Consider the following 23,210-nt stretch of genomic DNA (forward strand, 5'->3'; position numbering starts at 1 on the left):
GGCCGGGAAATTGAAATTTGCCAGGTGCCCTTTGTCTTTGCGGCCCGGGCCCTCCGCGGGGCGGGGGCTGGGGGGCGGCCTGGGCCTGTGGAGGAGAGGAGGGCGTGAGGGAAGGGGCGCGAACTTCGAGGCGCGGGGGTGCCGCCCGCTTCCTGCCTTTTTCTGCAAATTTACGTTTTGTATTTCCATGGTAACCCCCAGTGGGAAACGGGCGGTGTCTGAAATCGGTGCCTGTGCCTGGCAGGGGGGCGTTGAGCGTGTGTGGAAGTGTCAGCGTTACGCCAGGCTTTGTCGCGGCCCTCTCTCATGTGGGCTCTCTCCTGCAGGTCACCGACGTGCCGTCCCCAAGCTCCGAGACCGGGCAGTTTTCTGTATGATGCGACGGGGAGAGATATGACGACGGCCTCCCTGAGATACTCCCGGCGTGTTCTCACTAAGGTACGGCTGGCTCCTTGCGTGGCAATGCCGTGCTCATCAGGCATGGCTTTTACAAGCAGGCGGCGCTGGCGCAGGGAAGTAATGTTTGGAGCTAGTATTTGGGGTTTTTCTCTGTAGTGCTGGCACACGACACCCATGCTAATGGCAACCAGGATGGACTGGGATGTGGAGAGCTAAAGGGTTTGTTGGTTCCAAAAGCCATTTAGGATTGCGATGGGTCCTTGGGTTTATAAAAGATCCTAAAATTGTGCGTGTTTCTTACCTTTTGCTGTAATTTTTCAAACACAGGATGTCCTGTCGGGAGAAATAACCCATGTGTGTGTGTGAAATACTGATCTCTTGCACTTTTCAACAAAACGTTTCTCTCTCTTTGACCGTCCAGTTTTGGCCATAGTATTTTATTAAGTCTCCTTACCTTCTCCGTTTTTCTTATATTTTCTAAGTACATAGGATTTCTGTTACAGACTGTCGAGTGATCCCAGATATGTAAAGTACCTGTTTTCAAGTACATAACAATATTTACTTGATTTTAGGTTTGCCTTTATGCTTTTGAGAGTTCTAAAGCACAGATGGTGTATTGACTTTACCATCTTACCTGTACCCTATCTGATGGAGTCCTGAGCAAAAAGAAGTTCTATGGACTTCTGTGCAGCTGTGGCCCTGTGCAACCACAGCTGCTTTGCAGCCCTGTGAAAAAATTCTCTTACTAAAAAACCTGACTGCAGTATGTTAATTGTTGTAGTTGCTGCAGTAATTGCTACTTTAGCCTGAGAGCCAGTGTGACTCTTTTCCAAACTCTAGTATAGACAAAAGCTATAGTTCCCTTGAAATCCACTGGGCACAGGATGGTGCTTCTGTTGAGTAGGAAAACAATGCCTAAAATGAACTAATTGACAGGAGATCTACAGCTGTCTAAGCAAAAGCTGCTGTGCATCATATGGGCAGCCTCACTAGTGAGGTCTGAAGGCACACTTAGAACCAGTTCTACCTCTCCCATCCCATTTGCCAGTAATAGGATCTGTCCTGGGTGTCCCTCTACCTTCAGTACTGTCTTCCTCTGTAGTAGGAGTCTGGTGCATGTGTAGAGGGGTTTTGGCTTCCTGTTGACGGCACAAACTTCATGGGAGGAGAAGGGGATGTACGTTTCCAAGGTTGAATAGGAATATTGTTTGTCAGAAGTGTTAGGAGCTACAGAGAGTGGAGAAAGCAGACTGCAGACTTGCTCTTTGACCGTTTGAGTGGGAAGAAGTTGGGAAATGGAATTATGTAGGTATCGTTTCTTCTTTCGGGGCAGCAACTCTGTGTAGAAGCCACTTCTGCTTCCCTTCTTCAGACTTCTGTGGAAATAAGGAGCTGCAAGTTTCTCAAGAAGAAGAGTGAAGGACTGCAAACGTCTTGTCATCCTTCCAGTTGGGAGGCTCAGTTTTCTTTTGGTGTCTGATTTTTTTTTTTTCTTTCTTATTTTTTTTTAAACTTTATTTTGTTTATTCCTCATTTTGTTTTTTGAATACAGCATAAGGAGATAAACAGTGATCATGAATGGATGTTCTATGTATATATTTCTGGGGCTTCATATGATTAAGCCCAAAAAAGTATTTACCAGCACATCTAAGATTTGTTTTCCCCATATTTTTAACTTTTTGCACCTCACCTAGGTTTTAAAAAAGACATCTGAGTATTCCTTTGAAAAGGTAAAGAATCCTTAATGTATTTCCCTTGTATTCAGAAATGGCAGATCCATTTACAGATCAGATATTCTAAAATACTCATCTTTAGATAGAGAAAAGCTAGGATATTTCAACTACTAATCTGGTTCTTAAAACAAAAAAGGAGTCACTTTGGATGTGGGGGTGTGTGTGTTTAAGATAGGTTATTAGAGTTGGAGTGGCATGTCTGGTGCTCTGCAATATGGCAGAGGGTTCCCATCAGTTTTTACACACTTACTATAAAGCAGCAGTGTAAGGCCTTCCTTTTATTTTTTGGCATTCTAAATGTAGCACAACCATACTGTTTTTTACGTTTACAGAAATATTTATTCTTCTTGTAAATGGAAGCTATTTGAGGGATGAAAAGGAAGTGATGTGAACAGAGGTGATCCGTTTCATTTGATCTTCTGTTGGGCAGGTATTAACACCACAGGAACTGCCAACAAATGTGGGTGGCACTCTCTGGTGCTCACCAAGATGAAGTTTGGATGGTCTTGTTTGCTGAGTACTTGCCCTACAGAGCGACTTACTGCCTCCCACTAGCGGACTGGCATCCTATGTCAAGACCACTTGATAAAACTTGCTGTGAGGTATGCTGTGCCTGCTTTTGGATAATCCCTGGTCTCAGCTTTTGGCATAATGTCAAAACTACTAAATACTTTTATTTGGCTTTTTCATAGCTACTTACAGCTGTTCAGGGCTTTGGTAAGACTTTGGTAAGACATGATTCTCATGAAGAATCACATTTTTAGAAAATTAGTTTTAGATAAACAAATTGAGCCTAACCCCACTGAAGATAGCAAGTGGAGAGCCTGCACAGGGAAACTTAGTGTTGGTGCAAATTGCCGTCAGCTTCTGTCAAACTCCTTTTGTAAAGTCAGGTCCTTAGTGTTACGTTTTTTGCGCTGGCTGGTGCAGTTCTTCTGCCTTTCCTCAAAATGTCACTGCTCTGCAGTCTCTGCCTTTGACAGACTTCTAGCTGGAATGCCTGCCGGGGCTCCTTGATCTTTGTTCAGCTGCATGTACCTCTGTAGAGCTATAGGAGATGCTCATATTTCACCATTTTCCAAGGGGATTATGGACACTGTAATGCTAGTACCTGAAAAAAAGAGAGTACAAAGAGATTTCGCTCTCATCTTGTGTGATAGTGTGGGCAACTAACCACAAGGCCTTTTCTTTTCTGACATATATTTTTACTGCTTTGTTAATTGTTTCTGAATGATTCTACCACCCCTGGCATGGAAGAACTTGATGCATAATGATCTAAATAGCTGTAAGAAGGTCTGTTCCTCCAGCACAGAAGCTGCCTTCCGATTTCAAATTGGTGTTCATCGTTGGGAAGTTAGGTTTCTGGATGAGAGGAAGTGCATTTGGTACATTGGGTATATCACAGGTGTTTCATTTAATTGTTCAGTACTTGAATAAAAGTGAAATACTACTTTTAAGATGGTTTGTGTATAGGGACATAAATTGCTTTCTAGTTTCTGACAAAATGTTTACCCTTGTTTTATTATTCTAAATAACTTGTGTGTATCTGCATTCAAATAACAATGTGGTGTTCAGTGATGGGGCTTTTGGGGCTAACTTTTTTCAGAGGATCTTATTCTTGTATTTAAAAAAGTGAAGCTCAACTAAAGCTTTTTTTTTAAATTTTTTTTTTTTTTTTTTTTGAGGTTTTCTAACACATTTGGTGAGGCCTTTTGTAGTCTATTCCTGATTAAAAACTGGATGCATCAAAAAAGGTGGGTGAAACTGTTGGAATACTGCTGAGAGCCCTAGGGAAGAAATAATTTTGAAGAGAAGAAATTGGGTAAGATTAATTTGCTTGTTCTACTGTGCAGGTGACTTCAGCTGGGGAGGGCAAAAAAAACCCAGTACAAAATAGAATAATATGAAAGTCAGATGCTGTTTTACCCTGGCCTTGTAGTTGACCCACAGTGCTTTGCAGTGGGGATGCAGCTGTCCTGGTTTTTTTTGTAGTCAGATTACTTTTTTCCTTGCCTGTTTCCCCATGTGAGAAGAGCATTTTGAGATGGCATTATAAAAGACAAAATAAGGGGAGGGTGGTGGCATTACTCTTTTAAGCTATTCAAGTGCTCTTGCTTTTCCACAGTCCCCATTATGCAGTTTGCTGAGAAAGTAGCACAGTCTGGCTCAGCTCAGCACCGCCCAAGGAATTACAGAATATGCTGGATCGTAACAGCACATGTGGCTAAGCAGGGCTGATGACAAACGCAGATAACTCATGTATAGCTTCCTTGTCAGGTTGCTTTCATTCCAGCAAGGCTGATCTGGATGGTTGTCACTCATGCTAACTTTGCAGAGAAGGTGTACCCTTAGTGTGGGAACATGAGATTTGGGATACTATTGAAAGATGTGTAGAATGCACTGAAATACATGTGTGTTCATGAATACAAATACACGTCTATTTATTAGGCTTTCAGAAAGGCCAGGCTGACACAGACGTGTCTCCAAGCTGTGTAAGGAGGTTTGGTGTTGCAGTGTGGACAAAATATAAATGGCTTGCCATGGGGACAAGTCAAAGCTGTCCTCCAGCTCTAGCCTCATCATGCCTCTGACAGTCACCTGCTTCCTACTCTTAAAACCCCAGGATGAAAATAGGGGTTCAGAAAGAGCTTGAGTTAACAGAACAGCCTACATAGCCTTAGCCTCATTCTCTGAAACTGCTTAAACATTTCTGCTGACCCTTCTTGGCTCCCCTGCTGAAAGAGGTATATGTCTCTTGGGGCACAGGGGGGTAAGCATGGAAATTTCAGCCTCTGGAATTATCTGGTTGAAAGAAATGGACAGCTTGTGTTAGTCCAGGCTGGTTCATGTTGTCTTATAAAGGGGGTGTGTACTTCGCTCATACCATGGCTTCCTTGTTACCCGGTTAAATCCTGCTGATTTAGCAAAGAGCTGTACAATAATAGAGTGGGAAACCTGAACTTCTGAGGACTGAGTAAATATATTAGACCAATAACAGGTACGTTGTTGGCTGTGTGAAGTCCTGGAAGGAATCCTTTGTTCATTTTTCTCTTTTAGTTATGTTTCAGGTATCCTTTTCCTTAGTAAGTATCTCCGGTATTCACCACTTCTTCTAGAAATGGTGAAATATTTTGCACCACTTACGGGGGGCTTCTGATGTTTTTCTATTCCGAAGAGTCTTGAGTAACAAGAACAGTACTTTTAAATGTTTTGATTTCACTCTGCTGCTGCCAAAGCCATGAAAAGCATCAGGTACTTTAGTGTGCCATTCGTATTCATGGAGAAACTTCTCCTCGCCTTGTCTTTGGGATGCAGAGTGTACATCTTGAAAAGTACCTAGCAGTGTCTGAGTGTGGCTCATTGTGGACAGTGTGGAATACTTAAAGGAGAACTTGCTCAGTGTTGTGTGGTCAGGTGGAAGCTCTGGGCTCTTTCCCCTGGGTGCTAGTGTCTCTTCTCAGATGTCACTATTTTTGAAGCCAAAATCGAGGTTGGAGAGCAGATTCTATTAATTGTATGAAGGGCTGGAGCTAGTAAGCTCCGTCTTCTTGGGTGCCTCTTGTAGTACCAGCTAACTTATCAAAACTACCAATTTCAGTTGAAGGTATTACTAGTAGGTTGTAGATTTATTTTCATTTGGGAGGGAGAGCACAGAGAAAAGAAACATGAGTTTCTTTAGTGTCTAAATTGAGACTTAACTTCAGGCACCTTGCAAGGGATTGTGCTGGCTTCATAAATTCTAATTTGTATTGTTAATGCAAATTACAGCGTTACAAACCAAAGTGTGTGCACCTGAAAATTCCCAATAAAAATGATTAACACATGTAAAGCTGTTACTTTAAGTAGGAAACAGAAAACTGGTTGATAATGCTAATGGAAAACTGCCGCAAAATGAGGAGATATGAAGTTAATATCCATGAATAGGCAAGGTTTAGCTTTGCACCTTCTTTAATATCGTGTTTATACAAAGATACTCGGTAGCGAAGACTTACCATCTGAAAAATAAAGTGTGCACATAATGCTCAGAATATGGAAAGGCAGTTTCTGAAGAACTTCGTGCAAGTGTTAATACTTAAAAAAAAAAAACAAGCACACACTCAGGAGTTAAAACCGTCCTGTGCTTCTGAGTAATAGGCTTTGTTGTTTGTTGTGCTGCTCTTCTAACTGCTGAAACCTCAGGTGTGAAACTCAAAGAGTCAGAGAGTAGTCATCACAGGAATAACTTCTTAAAATTAATGTGACTAATACCTTACTAGCTGCACAGATCTACTTTGCTGACTGTACCGTATCCAAGCATGTGGTTATTATATTTGTCATCACAGTAATTTTATTCCCATGCTGTATGTTGTACAACTGTGTCATATCATAGTTGCTAAGCATGTTATTGAAGAACTTTTTTTAGAGGAAGCTGTAAGATTGTTGAATATGAAATACTAATTTCATGTGTTCAGACTGTAACAGTAGCATCAATTCAAATCATCAAAGCTATTTTCATTGTTGTGATGGCTGATTTTTTTAAAAAAAATTAATGTTTAACTTCAGTGATATTCAGTTATTACAGTGACAGTATAATTTAATGTCGTTTTTTAAACTAAGGAAATTAATACAGTATGTACAAAAAACTTAATATGCTGAAGGCATGTTGCAAATACAGCTGTCATCCTGTATTTCCATTATTACTTTTGTATCTAACCGCTAAAACTTTTTTATTGTGTTAGTTTAATCCACATTGCTAGACAAAATGTGAGTAAATTATGATGATTACTGGAGAGAACAGAGTTAATCTAACGCACTTTTAATTGTATATAATTTAAATATTGATGTCATTAAGTTACACGGTTGCATATTCTTATTGCTGCACATTTGCTCTTCTAAGTAGGAGGCTCAGGGGACTCACCATTTCATAATTCATTCAGCACAGCTTGTGTGGATAACTACATTTACCTGCATTTCACTTACTTTTAAGTTGAATGAGTTAAAATAGTCTACAACAGTTTTGTTTTATGTTAACATTGAGCTTTTTTTTTTTTGTAGTTTGATTAAATCAGCAAATTTATATGTTGTTGCATATTTAAAAATGCTGATTCAGAAGGCTGGTTATTGATTCATTTCCCTATAAAATGTTTAATAGTGGAACACAAGGAATGGCTGTTCTGTTGGTGAACAAATGAGACTGTGTTGTCTGCAAGGTTAGCATACACAGAAGTGCTCAGGTGTAGGGCAGGATTTTGGTCTTCATATAGATGTCACATATTCCTTTGTAATTTTAGTTTAATTCAGGTGATTCTGTCCAGTTTTCTTCTCTCTCTGAAGCTATACTTACTTGGCAAATTAAGGACTACAGTTTGAGGAATGCCTGGTTTTGGGCAGTGCGGGTGGGTTTATTCCTGTGCAAATGTGGCTGTTCATTGAGGTTAATTATCTATAAGGTCCTGACTTATTAGGCTACTAGAATAGCCGTTAACTATGAATAATTTAGTACAGCATCATATTGCATGCTGCTTAAGGCAGCCTCTGCCTGTGAATTGCTTATATCTTATTGAAATCTGCTCACCAGTATGAAGATTACTGCTTGCATTGATATTTTATTGTACTGTTTTCATTCAATTTTAAGATTTGTCTGTGTACAATGGCAATGTGAATATTTTATGGTGATAAGTAATAAAAATACCTGTGCAAGAGTAGGTATAGTTTGTTTTTGAAAAGGTGAGGTATTGAACCAGTCTTCAGTGTTAAATTGTCTTCTAAATTTATTTTAAATCTTACACTAGCATAATGCAGTTAGCATTTTCTCCCGTGAGATTTATGTAGTTGAGGCAATTCACATCTTGGAATTTACTTTTAGGCAATACCTCATGATGAGGAAAGGAAAAGGGCTTAATGAAAGACTTGCTAGCAGGAGTACAAGACTTTAGTGCTTTCTACAAATTGTCTTAGTTGCTCGTACATCTGGCTAGAGCAGACTGTGTGCCATATTACAGAGGCTTTTTCAGGAGAAAAACTGCAAGTACAGAACTTTGAAGCAGTTCCAAGTGCAGATAAATTTACTGTATGCCTGTGCTGGTTTTGGCTGGGGTAGAGTTAATCATCTTCATAGTAGTGAGTGTGGGGCTATGTTTTGGATTTGTGCTGACAACAGTGTTGATAACACAGGGATATTTTAGTTACTGCTGAGCAGGGCTTGCACAGAGTCAGGGCCTTTTCTGCTCCTCACCCCACCAGCGAGGAGGCTGGGGAAGCACAAGAAGTTGAGAGGGGGCACAGCCAGGACAGCTGACCCCAACTGACCAAAGGGGTATCCCATACCATATGATGTCATTCTCAGCATATAAAGCTGGGGGAGGAAGAAAAAAGGGGGGGGGGAATCTTTGGAGTGATGGCTTTTGTCTTCCCAAGTAACCGTTACGCATGATGGAGCCCTGCTGTCCTGAAGATGGCTGAACACACCTGCCTGCCGATGGGAAGTGGTGGATGAATTCCTTGTTTCACTTTGCTTGCATGTGTGGGTTTTGCTTTACCTATTAAACTGTCGTTATCTCAACCCGTGAATTTTCTCATTTTTCCTCTTCCAAACTTCCGATTCTCTCCCCCATCCCACTGGTGGGGGGGGAGTAATTAAGTGGCTGCATGGGGCTTAGTTGCTGGCTGGGGTTAAACCATGACAATGCCGTTAGGAGACTTGACCATTATAACTTAGCACTGGATACGGTTTTTACAAATGCAAAAACAACAGAGTTCTGTCATTATCATAAACTAGATTTTTCACAAAACCACCTCAAAACATTAGGGAAGAGCTTCATAAAGAGAGAACTTGCTTTGGAAACATCAAGGGAAGAATATAAGAATATGAGCATGTAACAGAAGTAGTAGAAAAAAGTTTTCTTTGAGCCATTTTGGGGAGTGAGTCTGATGCTTTATGATATTTAAGCAAGGTCTGTCAGATGTCTGGGAAGGTTTTTCCCCTTTCTGACTACTTCCAGTTCTTCATTAGTGCTCTCATTCTCTATCTCAATTAGTAAGTTTTTCTACTATAAGAAAGAAGGGAATCCTCTCCCAAGAAAAAATGGGAGACAGTTTTTCAGTCCTTCTGCAGCATTTTTAGAAAGGGTTCTGGTGGTCTATTTTCACCCCTCTTAAAAGTCACTTCTAAAAATGACAGTGGAAGCATGTTATGCTCCTTGTCTTGCTGTGTTGTCAGAAAAGGAGAGAGGCAAGTGAATGTCAGGAATGGTACCCAATGGACAGACTTCTGGCCAGAACACGTGTTTGTTTCATTATGGGCCTGTTCATTGGGGTGCTCTATTATAGCTGTACATATCTTAACTCATCTTTAGAGTTGTTTTGTAGGGCACTTCCAACCTCATTTAGAAAGTAGAACTTTTTTTTTTCTTTTCTAAATGAGATTTGCTGTAGTATATGTAATGCTGTTAGAAGTTGACACAGTGACGTACAGTCATCCCTTGGTGCCTGCCTCAGCGATTGAAGATAAAATAGGCCTTTTATCTTTTTGTGCTCCTTCACAGGGTAGTAAGTAATTTAGGTGTCTCTTAAGGGTTGGTAGTTAAACACTAAGATCTTGCTAGATGTGTTTATTTCTCCTTAAAGGCGAGGATTCAGATCGGCCCCTTTGAACGGGCACTCTTTGAGCTGTACATTATGGGGATGTTTTAATGAACTCTCAAACCTCTAACAGTTCTGCGGTTTACTCCTGACTCAACCAATACTTTGATAAAAACGCAGCTCTGTTTATGGGTGGAAATAACACATCATGTTGTTCAGCCCTGGTGTAAAATTTTTAAGGCTGATTATTTTCAAATTGGGAACTTAAAATTCAACTTAAAATCAGTGGAACTTACCTTACTCCAGAGCTTTTTGATCTGTGTTTTAATTCTTTTCTCTCAGTAAATGCTTTTTTATGTTGAAATGAACTATGGTTTACTTTACTAGACAGCCATGAAAAGTTGAATTGCCACTTTTCCTGATTCAAGTGATAAAAGATGTCTATGTTCTATACATAGTATGTGCTCGGGCTTTTCTGATATACATGGTGTGCTTGTATTCTTCAGATTGATTTGTCTGAAATATGATAATGATTTCAATTGCTATAAATAATTAATGATATATCGTATTTGTGGGTAGCTGTTGCTGGGCTTGGCTGAATCATGAACACAGGTTGCAGACCTCCTCCTTTGGAGAAAACGGTGCATCTCCTGTTGCTGGGGTTGTAACAATAAGGCAGTGCAACAGAGTGAGGGCACAGAATATTCCACCTATACCCGTTACCTTTTTCACTGCAGCATGTAATGTGCTGTGGTTAAACTTCACTGAGTGTGGCATGCCTTTGTAGATGCAAAAGGTGATATGCTCCCTGCAGTCACCGAGGGTAGTAGGTAGGTAGGAGGGAAGAGGAGGTGGAAGGCTATACATTTGTCTACCTGAGCTTCCTGATATCCCAGAATCACAGAATGGCAAGGGTTGGAAGGGACCTCAGGAGATCATCTAGTCCAACCCCTCTGCTAAAGCAGGTTCACCTAGAGCAGGTTGCACAGGACATCATCCAGGTGGGTTTTGAATATCTCCAGAGAAGGAGACTCCACAACCCCCCTGGGCAGCCTGTTCCAGTGCTCTGTCACCCTCAAAGTAAAGAAGTTCTTCCTCATATTCAACTGAAACCTCTTATGCTTCAGTTTGTGCCCATTGCCCCTTGTCCTGGCGCTGGGCACCACTGAGAAGAGTCTGTGAGGAAGTTCCCCTGTGAATGTGTGTACTGTGACTGCAATGGTTATGGCAATAGAAAGGCAGAAGTGCCTGAAAGACGTTTTCTGGGTGTGGGGTTTTTTTTTTTTGACATATGATTTTATTGGTGCTGTGTGCAAGAACAAGCTATCCTCCAAACCTAGAGGTGTGGGAGGAAACAGACTATGAAGTTACGTTCTGCCTTTTATTTTTGTGTTTAAGATAAACGTCCCCCTGTTGCTGTTGAAATGTGTCAGTTTAAGTGTTGCACTTAAAAAAATACTATATACCTGATGGAGTGTCATTGTTTTGATACAATCAGTAAACAGAAGTTTATTAAAGCCTTGATATTTATTGTTTCTTATTTAGCTTTTACCAAGTGGTGATTTTATGCAATGGCATCGAGCCACAGTTCTTCACCAGTGCCTCAGTCAAACAGCAGTGATACTTTCTTTAAAAAGGATATGGATGCCACAAAATGTTTTCGACCTGTGCAGTCACTGCCTGATGTGTGTCCCAAGGAACCTACAGGTAATACTGGTGTCAAGGAGAGTGAAAATGCAGTTAAACTTGCTAATCCATTTACAATTGTTCAGTCAAATTTTCTCATATAGTGGGTGTTGTGTACTAAGCCACAGTCTTATTTCAAAGTATGCTGTAATTCTGCTTTATACCACTCAGTGTCCCTTTGGAGCAATGGGAGAGCCTACCTATTTGCAGCTTGTTTTTAGATATCCACATTATAAATGAGATCTTACTTGTGTGATTCCACATTATAGCTGTGATCCATACTACGTGCAAGAAGAGGGTATGGTAGATTCTGTCAGAGCCTGTAACAGACCTGTCCAGCATGCTTGGAGTCTAGCTGCATTACTTCTGTGAAACACTCCAGCCCTTTTGCAGTGGGAAGCAAGAGACCAGCACCTGTCTCTAGTACTGTCATAAGTCTCTAGTGCTGTCATAAAACCAGGTTTTGGTCACAGTTACAGCTGCTGTGGTATACTAAAGCTTAGTTTATAAAAAGGAATAGGTGGGGTGGGATCTTAAGAATTATGAAATATAAGGTTAATGAATTTCAACTGTCATTCTGATTGAGTCAGGTCATTAACAGTATGTTTGTGGTTGGAATTTTTTCTCTTCAGTAGAAGCTAATGATGAGCTAACTACGTTTAATGAGTGTGAATACACCACTGTGTTCAAAACTTGTGTTGGTTAACCTGATAGAAGAAATGCAAGATGCAAATGCAAGTGTTGCAGAAGGAGAATATCATGCATCTTTTGCATAGATGATTCTGATCTGCTATGTAATTGTGGAAACATGGTTTGCTTAAGAACCATATTTTAGCAAAAATACAACATTCAGTTTCTCACCTTAAACTGTCTTGTCTTTTGTGCTGCAGGCGATCCCAGTCATTTATGTGACAGCCCATCTCTAGTTGTGGACCAGCACAGATGGACTATTTATCATTCCAAAGTCAATCTCCCAGCAGCACTAAATGATCCTAGGTTAGCAAAAAGGGAATCTGATTTCTTTACAAAAACGTGGGGAGTGGACTTTGTGGACACTGAAGTCACGCCTTCATTCTACCTCCCACAGATCACCAAGGAACATTTTGCATTATACCAAAAGGAAATCACTCCGGTAAGAACCCAGAATTAGATGCATGTAGTACTAGGGGCCAGAAAGAGATTTGAGATCCTTCTAATTAGAGATTGTCCCTGTTAGTAGTCATCATACAGTTATCTGATAATTAGTTTGCTCTTCAGTGCTTGTTGACTCTTCATTAGACATTTCTTGTTTTATAATCTCAATATTAGTAGTGTGGAAAATGCTGTCTAAATTTTCTGTAGGCAATTTCATTTTTTTTTTTCCATTTTTGTTCTGAATAGTGTGCTCTGTACCAGAGCTTACAGTTCCTGTTTATTCTTTCTGATTATTAATTCTTTTTCTGTAAGGATTGTTTAACGATTGGGCTGTGTAGTGCAACACAGCATTTTCAGACCTTTGCACCAAATATGCTGCAGGGCTTGGAGATATTTTTCAAGAGTTTCTAATGTAAACATTTATATGTGAAGTTCTTAAACTATAAATAGGCCTATTGATGATTTCTTTTGTAACAGGGAAATTTAAGCTACATCTAAGGACACCAGGACCAGTAGGAGACTTCTACAAACTCTTAAAATACAGGTGTCAGTAAGTATGTAGTATTCTTTCTTTTTTTAACTGAAAGAACATGTAGAAGTCTCCCACTGTTTTCTGCTTCCTTGGTTTGTAACTTTCTTATTTTTTGCTGTTACAGAATTAGCTGCAGGAAGTGTTACTTATGTAAATCATAGTTCAAGTATGTGGATTGGAATTGTCTGTAACCGAACTATTGACATTAGTTCACACGTTTAACATTTAAAATGTTTAAGAGCTCATCCATTAGCATGTAATGCAGTGACTGTGAAATGAAAGAAGGTTTTAGGAAGAGGGAACTGACCCGTGATGTAGTGTCTAGCAGAGATCTGGCTAAAATCAGTGTTTTTAGCAGTGTAGTTTCTCACCAGTATGGTTTCTGGTGTTTACAGCTCTGTGTAAAATTTGAAGCTCAGCATGACAAAACAAGATACATGGTTTCAGCAAGGTGCTTTTATTAGTAAGATGTGGAAGCAATTTCTATTTTGATCTGATTCAATTTAGCAATGAAAAAGCATTTACTGTGTGTTAGTGTGATTTCTGGATTAGACAGCAAATAAATGTTTGGACATGTAATTACAATTGCTTTATGGTTATATCTTGTTATGTTGAGAGGTTATTGCACCTCTTCGTTAACTCTTGTGTTCATTTTCTCTTTAAATGTAAAGATACTGAAAAAACAACATGTATAGACCAAAAATTTCAACCTGTGTTACCTTTCACCTGGACAAACATCATCTGAGCTTTTAAGAGGAAAAAAATATTATTGTGGACTTGTCAGAATTATTTGGCACAATGTAGTATGTTTCACTGAAGATGTTCTGAATGTTCTGTTTCAAAATAAAAATAATATTTTTAAAGCCTCAAAGTAATTCTTTAATATATTTTCTCTTTTACAGAGAGAGAAGGTTCATGAAAGATGCAAGAATACTTGTACTCCTAAAGATACCTTCGACAGGACTCTATTACACACCCACGGTACAGTCAAAGCCTTCCTTTAGTCATTAAAAAGTAATTTCTTTAATGACTGCTGTAACATACTGATCATCTCCTTTACTTGCTTGGGGGCTTCATATGCAAAAATAGCTGCTGGTGAGCAACAACTGAAAACCCAGGCATGGTTGACTAGAAGTGTTCATCACCACTGTTGATATTTTATAGGTCAAAATGCTTGTGATACCTGCTCTTAAACTTTTCCTTGGCACATTTGCATTCATGGCAGGTCATTATGTCCCTGGCAGTATTTTCTTTAACTTCCTTTTACCTAAGATCCCTTGAAACTGTTGCATCAAATTTCTAGCAGCTGTTGACTTTGCAGTGAAGAATGGCAGCACTGGGCCATTCCTGTCACTCTGCCATGAGGATCATGGAATGGCTAAGGTGGGAAGTGACATCTCAAGTAAAAGTGTTCCCTTATGTTCAGATGGAATTTTTTGTGTATCAGTTTCTGCCCATTGCCTCTGGTCCTGTCACTGGGCACCACTGAGAAGAGCCTGCTCTATCTTCTTTACACCCTCTCATCAGGTATTTAAGAACATTGATAAGATCCCCCCATAACTTTTCCAGGCTAAACAGTCTCAACTCTCCCAGCTTCTCCTCCTGTGAAAAATGCCCTGGTCTCTTAATCATCTTTGTGGTCCTTCACTGGACTCACTCCAATGAGGTCTGTCTTGTACTGGGCACACCAATCCAAATGTCTCATCAGTGCTGAGTGGAGAGCAAGGATCACCTTCCCTCAGCCTGCTGAGAGTTCTCTACCTAATGCAACCCAGGATGCTTTCCCACAAGAGTGTACTGCTGGCTCGTGGTCAGTTTGTTGTCTGCCAGGACCCCAGATCCCTCTCTGCAGAGATGCCTTCCAGCCACTAGACCGCTAGTGTGTACTGGTGCTTGGGGTTATTCCTCTCCAGGTGCAGGACTTTGCCTTTTCCTGTGTTGATCTTCATGAAGTTGCACTCTGGCCAGTTCTCTGGTTAGTATTGCTCTGATTACTGTTAGCAAAGACTATCTGGTAAACTTTTTTTGGTGTCTGCAGCTGTACTAAGGCTTAATTTTCAGATTTTATGAAAGTAATTAAGCTGATATGAAACTGGACAAAGGAGGGCAAGATGAAAAATGAAAAAGACTAGCAAAAGGAAAAGAAACCCTGAGCAAACTCTTAATATTTATTTTAACTTATTTTCTCAAAAATGTTAGCATGAAAGGGTTGATTTGCCAATCACTGATCAGGCTTGTCTATATCAATGTCTACAGGTAGTGCAGCAAGAAGCATTTAGTAGTTTACTCCTTTTGATCAAGTTCTTCCAATGGGCTTTCTTCTTCCTTTTCCATGCAAAAAGAAGCCCTTCTGTAGGGTTTCTCTGTACTTGGTGTTATTTTGGAATAGCTGTTCTTGAATAAGTCTGTCTGTGACACATAGTGCAAAATAAAAGTTCCTTCTTCAGGCTTCGCTTAATCCATTTTGAAAGAGGCTTTTGTTTTTAAAAAGAGAAAATTACTGTGTCACCGAAGTAACTGGGAACTTCTTGAGTAGGTGGACAGTTCCTGTAGAAGCATCATTTTGTAACCTAAAATTCTGTATTTTCTAGTTTCTTTCATTAGCGTTGCCTGTCTTCCTCTAACTCCAGCCCACAAGACTTGGCCTTTCACTTCCGTTAAGAGTTGGTCTGTCCAAAAACTGAGGACAGCAAGATGATTCCTAGATTGCCTTTTTTATTTCAATACAAATAAAACAGACAAAGTAAGAACCAAAGAGGTGAGAAAAAGTGGGAGATAATGCTGATGTAGAAGTCATCATGTTTGTCAGGGATGGGCAGACCGTCCAGCTGAGGTATGGGCTTATTGCTTTTACGTTCCTCACCTTTTTTGGCTTCCAATGTGCCCCCTCTTCATGATGCACACTAAATTAATGAGTAGGGGAGGAAAAGGGAATTTTGTCTGAAGCTCAAAAATGTAAATTTGCCTTTTCTTCAAGTTCTGCTGCAGTACAATGATGCACCTCTTTTCCCACCTCAACTGTTGTACCCGCTGCAATTGTCAGGTCAGCTTACTTCAAGGGAAGGGCTACTTCTCTGCTACTTGCTCAGTGTGCTCGGGACTCTGTCTTGAGTCCTCATCCATTCTTCTTGTCAGCCTTTGTGCAGCCATCCTGCAAGTACTGTGCTGAGGTGATTATATGGGCAGATTCAGTCTGGAGCATTAAAATTGGGGTGATGTTAGAGGCACGTTTTACTGGCCCTTGCCAGTTGATTGAACAGTGCGTTAAGGAATGTGAAGTGCTAAGTAGATTGCTTTGTATGACCAACATTTTTGCTGTCAAAGCAGCTGAGTGCAAGCACCTTTGAATACCCTGAGCATGAGACCTAAACTACAAAGGACAACAGATTGTTTCAAAGAATCAGAATATTTCAGGTTGGAAGGGACTTCAGAAAGTCTTTACTGCAACTGTCATCTCAAAGCCATTTCAGCTGTGAGGTCAGGCCAAGCTGTTTAGGGCTTTATCCAGACAGGCCTTGAAAGCCTCCAAGGATGGAGAGTGTCTAGCCTCTCTGGGCAGCCTGCTCCAATGCTTGATTGTCATCATGGTGAAAAAGCTTTTCCTCGTGTTCAGTGAGAACCTTTTGTTTTAATTTATAACCGCTGTTCCCTGTCCGCCCCTGTGAAGAACCTGGCACCGTTGTCATGAAAACTTCCTCACAGTGTTTCATAGTGTTCAAGGTAATTGTTTTCCAGTTTGCTCATGAATGACTACTTGTGTTTTGTTTAATTTTAGATAAATCCAGGACAGATCTGGAACAAGTACCTAAGGTACGGTCCCTGTGCACTCTAAGCTTTTATACGGATTTCTCACATGTAGTTGTGAATACATGAATGTACTCTCTTCTTTGTAGAAATTTTGTCCAAGCTGATTACTTGAGCTGATTCTCAAGATCTGCAGTGCTCAGAATTTACAACTACGAACAATCTGCTTTTTCTTTTTTGTTGTTTCCTGTGGTCTTTATTTTTCTTTTATTTAAAGTAGAATAGAAATGCCATTAATTCTTCGTATTCGGTAGTTAAAACCTCAGAGCTGGACAAAATTAGCCACTCTGTGTTCTAGGAGGAAAAGGAGACTGAAGAGTTTGATAGAAGCTGCGATATTTCATAATGTACCGCTTAGCATTAGGTTTAACTCCTTGAATCCTTGAACAAAGCCCTCTTGCATAAATGCTTGCAGCCTATATGATGTGGGGTTTTGTGACAGGTTGACAGAAGATGCAGCTCCAGATTCCATTTTGGTCTGAATAATTTTTTCTAGGTACATTAAGAAGTCAGAGTGTTAATATGGGTCAGCATCTCTGTGCCAATTGTGTTGGCTGTCACTTGAAAAGCTGTCATTGCAATGTTTAAAGTCCACGAAACAAGAATGTTTGAGTGTGGTGTGATACTATAGTCTATGTTGAACCTTTTAAAATTACACTTCATAAATACAAGGAGAAGGGTACTACTGTCTGCCTGGAAGCTCAAGGTTTGTACCAGTTTTTTCAAGCAAAAATAACATTATCAGAGAGAATTTAAGATAAACTACGTATATCTCAGAACTATTAAAGTTACATGTTACTGACTCTGTGACCAGCACACTTGCTGTGCTGTGCTAAAGGAGATCAGCTTGAGGCTCTGTTTCCCCCCCAGGCAACACTTGCTCCATCCTGACAGCTGGCTGGATCCTCAGTATAGTAGAAGCTATGGCCCCAGAAATGAGTACATCAGCAGTAGGATGCCCCTGCTATTGAAGAACGTTTGCTTTGATCCTTCAGAGGACCCACCTGCAGTTTAATGCTGCCTACGTTTTCACTCTTAGGATGTTTAGATAGTCTTGGGTGATTGATAAGCTATGTAATTTTGGAGCTGTGAATTCCGCTTTTAGGAAGATAAGACTGTGTCAGATCTCACAAGCTTTTAAGTTGGTAAAGTAAATCAGCTAAAAGATCTGGAATGAATTTGTTTGCCTGGATAAATGAAAATTTGGGGTTTGAAAAATCAACAAAAAAGGTCCCTGTTAGCTTCTTGAAAGAAGAGGTATGTTAAACTGGAGAGGAAAATGTAGGGGTGGGAAAGGTGCATTTATTTCTTTTGTTTTTCTCTTTCAGATTTTTATGAAACCAGATTTTGTCTTGGAAGATTCCTTAACATTTAATGCTGTTTTACCATGGTCTCATTTTAGTACTGCTGGTGGAAAAGGAAATCGTGATGCAGCTTCTTCCAAGTTACTTCAAGAAAAGGTACAGCTGTGATACAAGATGTTGTTGTCCATCACAGCTGTTACTACAGAGAAACTCTACTGCTGCTGTTCTGTACTGTTTGTTGAGACATCATGGTGGTGGGCTTTGTTATTTCTCATTTTACATCAGGATGCAGTTTTTTAGTAATCAATGCAGGAAGCATCTTACTGAAAGAGAACTTTTTTTTTCCCCTGCTTAATAAATGTATCTACCAAATCTGGAAAAAAGAATCTTTGTATGGCATGATAATTGGCTCTTCATGACCACTAAAACTTAGTGAAGCAGGTATATGTTGAGAACTTCAGAGATGTGGAGCTGTTTGTTAGGGAGGAAGAGTAGTTCCATGAGAAGGGAAAGCTAGATGTTGTACACTGTTTAAAACTATTGCTTTCTCACATCTCAGGAAAACTCCAGATTCAAGGCACTGTGGTTTCTGTGCTAAAAGAAATACTAAGTCCTAAGGTTTTGTGTGTCAGGAGCTTCCTCTTACCTTTTGTTGTCACGTCGTCTGCACTGATCTGTTTTTGCATTTCACAAAGGACTTGAGTGCATTGGAGAGCATGAAAGCAGAACTATTTCTTTCATATTGGAGATAGAAGTCTTTACTTGGTCTTTTTTTGTTGTTAGTTATGTAATCATAGTGTAGAAGATCCCATAATGAATCATTTGTATTGTACAAATACCCATGGAATGCTTAGAAAATCTACATAATTTTGGAGTCTGTTTTCTAATTTTAATTTTCCCTCCTGTTTAGCCTACTAAAGCTTCTGGGAGCTAGGGGAGGGGAAAAAAGTAGTGAGATGCCTTAAGAAAAAATAACTTCCGGAACATATTTCCAAATTTCCAGGAGTTAGACTTCCTCCTCTCCCTCGAGCTCGGGAGGAAGAGACAGGCTCTGCTGGAGGCTAACTTGACCCTTCATTGGGTTGTCCTCCACACCTAAAGTTGGAGAAATACTTCTTTGGAGTTACTTGTGGCAGTTGCTCTCTGAGGATGAGAAAGCAGTGTCTGGCATATGCTTCAAACTCGCAAAGTGAGCCTGGCAGTAGCAGGATGGACACTCAGCATGGACTTAGAATAAAGAAGACCCAGAGCCCTCTCTGATGCAGTGGAGTGAATGTAAGGCATTGAATAGCCATGAGCTGCACTTCTTTGGAGAGGTAATACGAATACCTAAAGAATATAAAACAGTTCTATTGCCTCCAAAGCCACATGCCTGATGAACAAATTATTGCACTGCTTCATGTTACTGAAATGGGCCCACATTTTTTCTTTTACTTTTTAAAGGCTCTGAACTGCACAAGGTTTACACTTACCATGTGTAAATAGGCACCCTGCTGCCACAATTATCCTTAGCTCCAGGCACTATTTTTCAACAGGATTTGGAAAAATCTGCCTTAAGCACACGTACTTAAGCTATTAGTGCTTTTAGACTGCTGCTGATCTACTTGAACAATTTCCCCCTGACATTTTTTTTTCCTCCTTACCTCCTTCCATGTCTTACCCTACATTGGAACTGTAAGCTCACTGAGGCAGGTACTACCATTTTGTTATGTTTGTTCTACTTTGCTTAGCATAGTGAAGGAACCTGGGGCATTGGGTTGGTACAGTCACAAATGAGCATAATAGCCCTTTCTCTGATCCCTGTGTCACAGTCTGTCTCAGCTTTTCCTGTGGGCTGGGTGTGTCACATCTGTTTGGTGGAGGATGTTTTTGATTAAACGTATTAAAAAAAATATGGGTTTGCATATTCTACAAATCCCCAGTGTTAAATACATGCAGGATGAAAATAACTATAAGAAGGAAACATTCTCCAGTTGATTTTCTTTCCATCTCTGGATGGACCTTTTGAAATTCACATGAGGTTTGAGCGCTTAGCTACTCTTAGAAACGAGGTCATCTGAGTATTAGCATTCAGGTGAGCATCCTAATGCCTCAGTCCTTTGAGTTTGCATATTAAGCATAAGCCAGAGCACAGAGCTTTTACAGCACAAATAATCAGGCCAGCCCAGTGGTCTAGTAACTGTTCGACATAGAGAATTTGAATTTCAGGTTCTAAACATGTAGGCATACTCCATCTCTGGGAATCCCACAGTGCCAGCGCGCATGAAATACGTTTAATAGGAGCTCCAGCTGGTTGGTAATAAACAATTGCAGCCAGAGATATCCTAAGGATTCTTCTACAAAGAAGATGCTACAGCCTTTTAAATGAACAGAGCCATTCCAAAGCCATGTCATCAAGTATAGTCAGGCTACATCTTTAGCATCTTCAGTGACCTGAAGTACATAGCATATTTGCATGTGTATACTATTCTTACTTTCGAGCCAGTATCCAGAGCTGTCTCCTGGTTAATGGCTGTATTGTAACAGCGCCAGTGTGCAACCATGTGGTACAAAAGCTTGGGTATTTGAAAATTATTAGCTTTTCTACCTTGTAATTTTCAAGCAGGAGAAGCATCAGGTCAGCCTTCCCAAAGTGATTTTGAGCTTATTTAAAAACAAATTATTAAACCACAATGTGTAGTTATTTGCTTGCTAATCTGACAAAGGGTTTTAATTTTTATTAGCAAAATTTCCTCATTACACAGTAAGACAGATACCTGAAAGTAGATTTGCGTGGTGATAAACTTGCCAAGTCATAACAACACTGTTCATTTTTCCTCCTCCATCCTCTTTCTAGCTGAGCCATTATCTGGACATTGTGGAAGTCAATATTGCTCATCAGATTTCTCTGCGCTCAGAAGCATTTTTTCACGCAATGACCTCTCAGCATGAGTTGCAGGACTACCTCAGGAAAACCTCCCAGGCTGTAAAATTACTTAGAGAGAAAATCTCCAAAATCGATAAAGTAATGTGTGAAGGATCGCTTCGAGTTTTAAGACTGTCACTCACCAGAAATAACTGTATAAAAGCATACAATAAACTGAAGTTAATGGCTACTGTACACCAAACACAGCCCACAGTACAGTTGCTGCTATCTACTTCTGAGTTTGTTGGAGCTTTGGACTTAATAGCAACAACGCAGGAGGTGTTACAGCAGGAGCTTCAAGGCATTCACAGTTTCAGGTAGGTAGCCATCTAGGAAATTAATAAAATGCAAGCAGAGCTAGAATGTGTTGAGCACATTATGTTGGCTGAAGGGGCTTTTTTTACCTTTGTTTGCTTATTCTTGGAGGACGTAGTACAAAAGGCACAAAATGTAAGTGTGGCATAAACAGTGTGACTAATTGCAAGTGCCAGAGATAATTTTTTTTTTTTTTGAGGGGATGAACTTTTTTAACATCTAGATGCTTTGTACTCCATTCTTGTCCTACAGATGGTGTAGGGGTGCAGAGGTGAGAGCCAAGCAGTGGCTGGACCTTCATCTTGCAGGGTTTACAGCCCACAGCTGAGAGATGGTTTCCAAGTGGTCATCTGCAATCCTCATGCATGCAGCACACCAGAGATACAGTTCTTGCTACGCAGGTCTGCTCCGGGCCACTGTCTTTAGTGACTGACGTAGGCACGTGGTGTTACAGGCATGTGCGCAGACTGTGTGTTGAGTAGGTCAGCCTCCAGCCTGTGCTTGTGCTGGAAGAAACTTTGCAAGCAAAAGCCAATGCAAAGCTATCAAACGGTGGCTCAAAATGTGGTCTGAGGTTGAGAACTGGTCAGATGGGATGTGTACAGCCATGTCTGCTCTTGTGGAAAGCTATATTTACAGTGTCCAGGCGGTGCTTCCTCTTGTTCCATCCCACTGAGAAATCCAGTTTTGTGAGCTGCTTAAGTTGGGAAGGGAAGAAACAGTGGGAAGGTGCTGCCCAAACTGCTGTTACGACTATTTTTCCACCCATGTTTGCTACAGTGATGGAAATTAGTGAGTCCAAGGTCCTGTGCTGGCTGCTTCTGTTAACTGTGGATGCCTAGAGCTCCACTTGGGAGATGTCGCTGCACTGGGCAAGGTCCTCCGTGATATGCAAGAGTATTACTACAGTAGAATCCTTTTAGCTGATGTAAAATAAGCTATTTAACGGTCATGTACAGGATAAAAGCGTCATACGCAAAGCTGCCACTGTGGTACGATGCTGGCAGAAGTAGCGTATGTTAAATTAGCTCCGAGACTTGCATCAGCCAGTTGGGGAGCTGTACACTTAGTTTTTAAGTTGATGCTGGGGTTTTTTTTGTTTTGTTTAGAGGTTATGTGGTTCCTGCAACCTGGTGGTTCCCTGGTGGTTGCATAATAAAAATATGGTTGTGCTCACTAACTGTAACATGAATGTTCAGAACTTTATATGGTTACTACTCTTGTCAGTCTGTTCAGATGAGCTCCTCTTCTAATTCCCCTTGTAGCTGGTTTGGAAAAGCATTCAAATTTTATGTAGAAAGGATCTCAGAAAAAGGTTAGTCTTTTAGCTTATACGGTCCATCTTCAGACACCTCAGAGCAGTTTCTTCCCTCTTTACCACTCCTACTCTCAACCACTTGATTACGGTGCACAGCCCTTGACTTAAGTCACATTTGTATTTACCTTGATGACGGTGAGTGTAATTCTACAACCCTGTAACAACATCAATCCAAATTAGTTGTGTTTTGCAACCAAGTAACCCCCGTGCTACATCAGCAGAGAGTGCAATTCTGTTGTCATTGTGATTAGTATATGTGATGTCCCAAGAATGTTTCATTATTTTAAAATTACACTCAGATGTGGAACATTTTTGCAGGTAAATGTTCATCTTGTCTGTAAAAAGTTATTTCAGTTGGCTGGTTTGGTAGAGTCAAAAATTGTCATGGGAGTGGGAAGTGTCCCCTCTGCTTTGGATATTAAAGGTTCAGAAAGGTGAGTTAAATGCAACCTAAGTCATCACCCCCACCAGAGATGCAAGTGCAGTTGAGAACCCCAGCACAGTTGTTCCCAAGTCTCAC

At 40.4% G+C, this 23,210-nt stretch overlaps 1 protein-coding gene across 5 annotated transcripts in view; it reads left to right on the forward strand.

The window, feature by feature from the left end:
- The window catches only part of VPS54 (VPS54 subunit of GARP complex), a 53,118-nt gene continuing 29,908 nt past the window's right edge, over positions 1-23,210 (forward strand). Inside the window, exons 1-10 of one of the 5 annotated variants that reach the window (XM_035897257.1) lie at positions 1-24; positions 327-438; positions 1,733-1,871; positions 2,563-2,734; positions 11,238-11,399; positions 12,269-12,510; positions 13,947-14,025; positions 16,820-16,854; positions 18,177-18,308; positions 20,989-21,374. In XM_035897257.1, the coding sequence (XP_035753150.1) occupies positions 11,264-11,399; positions 12,269-12,510; positions 13,947-14,025; positions 16,820-16,854; positions 18,177-18,308; positions 20,989-21,374 (1,010 nt within the window). In that variant the 5' untranslated portion in view covers positions 1-24; positions 327-438; positions 1,733-1,871; positions 2,563-2,734; positions 11,238-11,263. Of the gene's footprint in view, positions 25-326; positions 439-1,732; positions 1,872-2,562; positions 2,735-11,237; positions 11,400-12,268; positions 12,511-12,989; positions 13,063-13,946; positions 14,026-16,819; positions 16,855-18,176; positions 18,309-20,988; positions 21,375-23,210 lie in introns of those variants that run through there. The other 4 variants (XM_035897201.1, XM_035897327.1, XM_009641859.2 and 1 more) reach the window with 4 other exon arrangements.

The sequence above is a fragment of the Egretta garzetta genome, unplaced genomic scaffold, assembly GCF_000687185.1.
Source record: "Egretta garzetta isolate BGI_Z169 unplaced genomic scaffold, ASM68718v1 scaffold360, whole genome shotgun sequence".
NCBI lineage: Eukaryota > Metazoa > Chordata > Aves > Pelecaniformes > Ardeidae > Egretta > Egretta garzetta.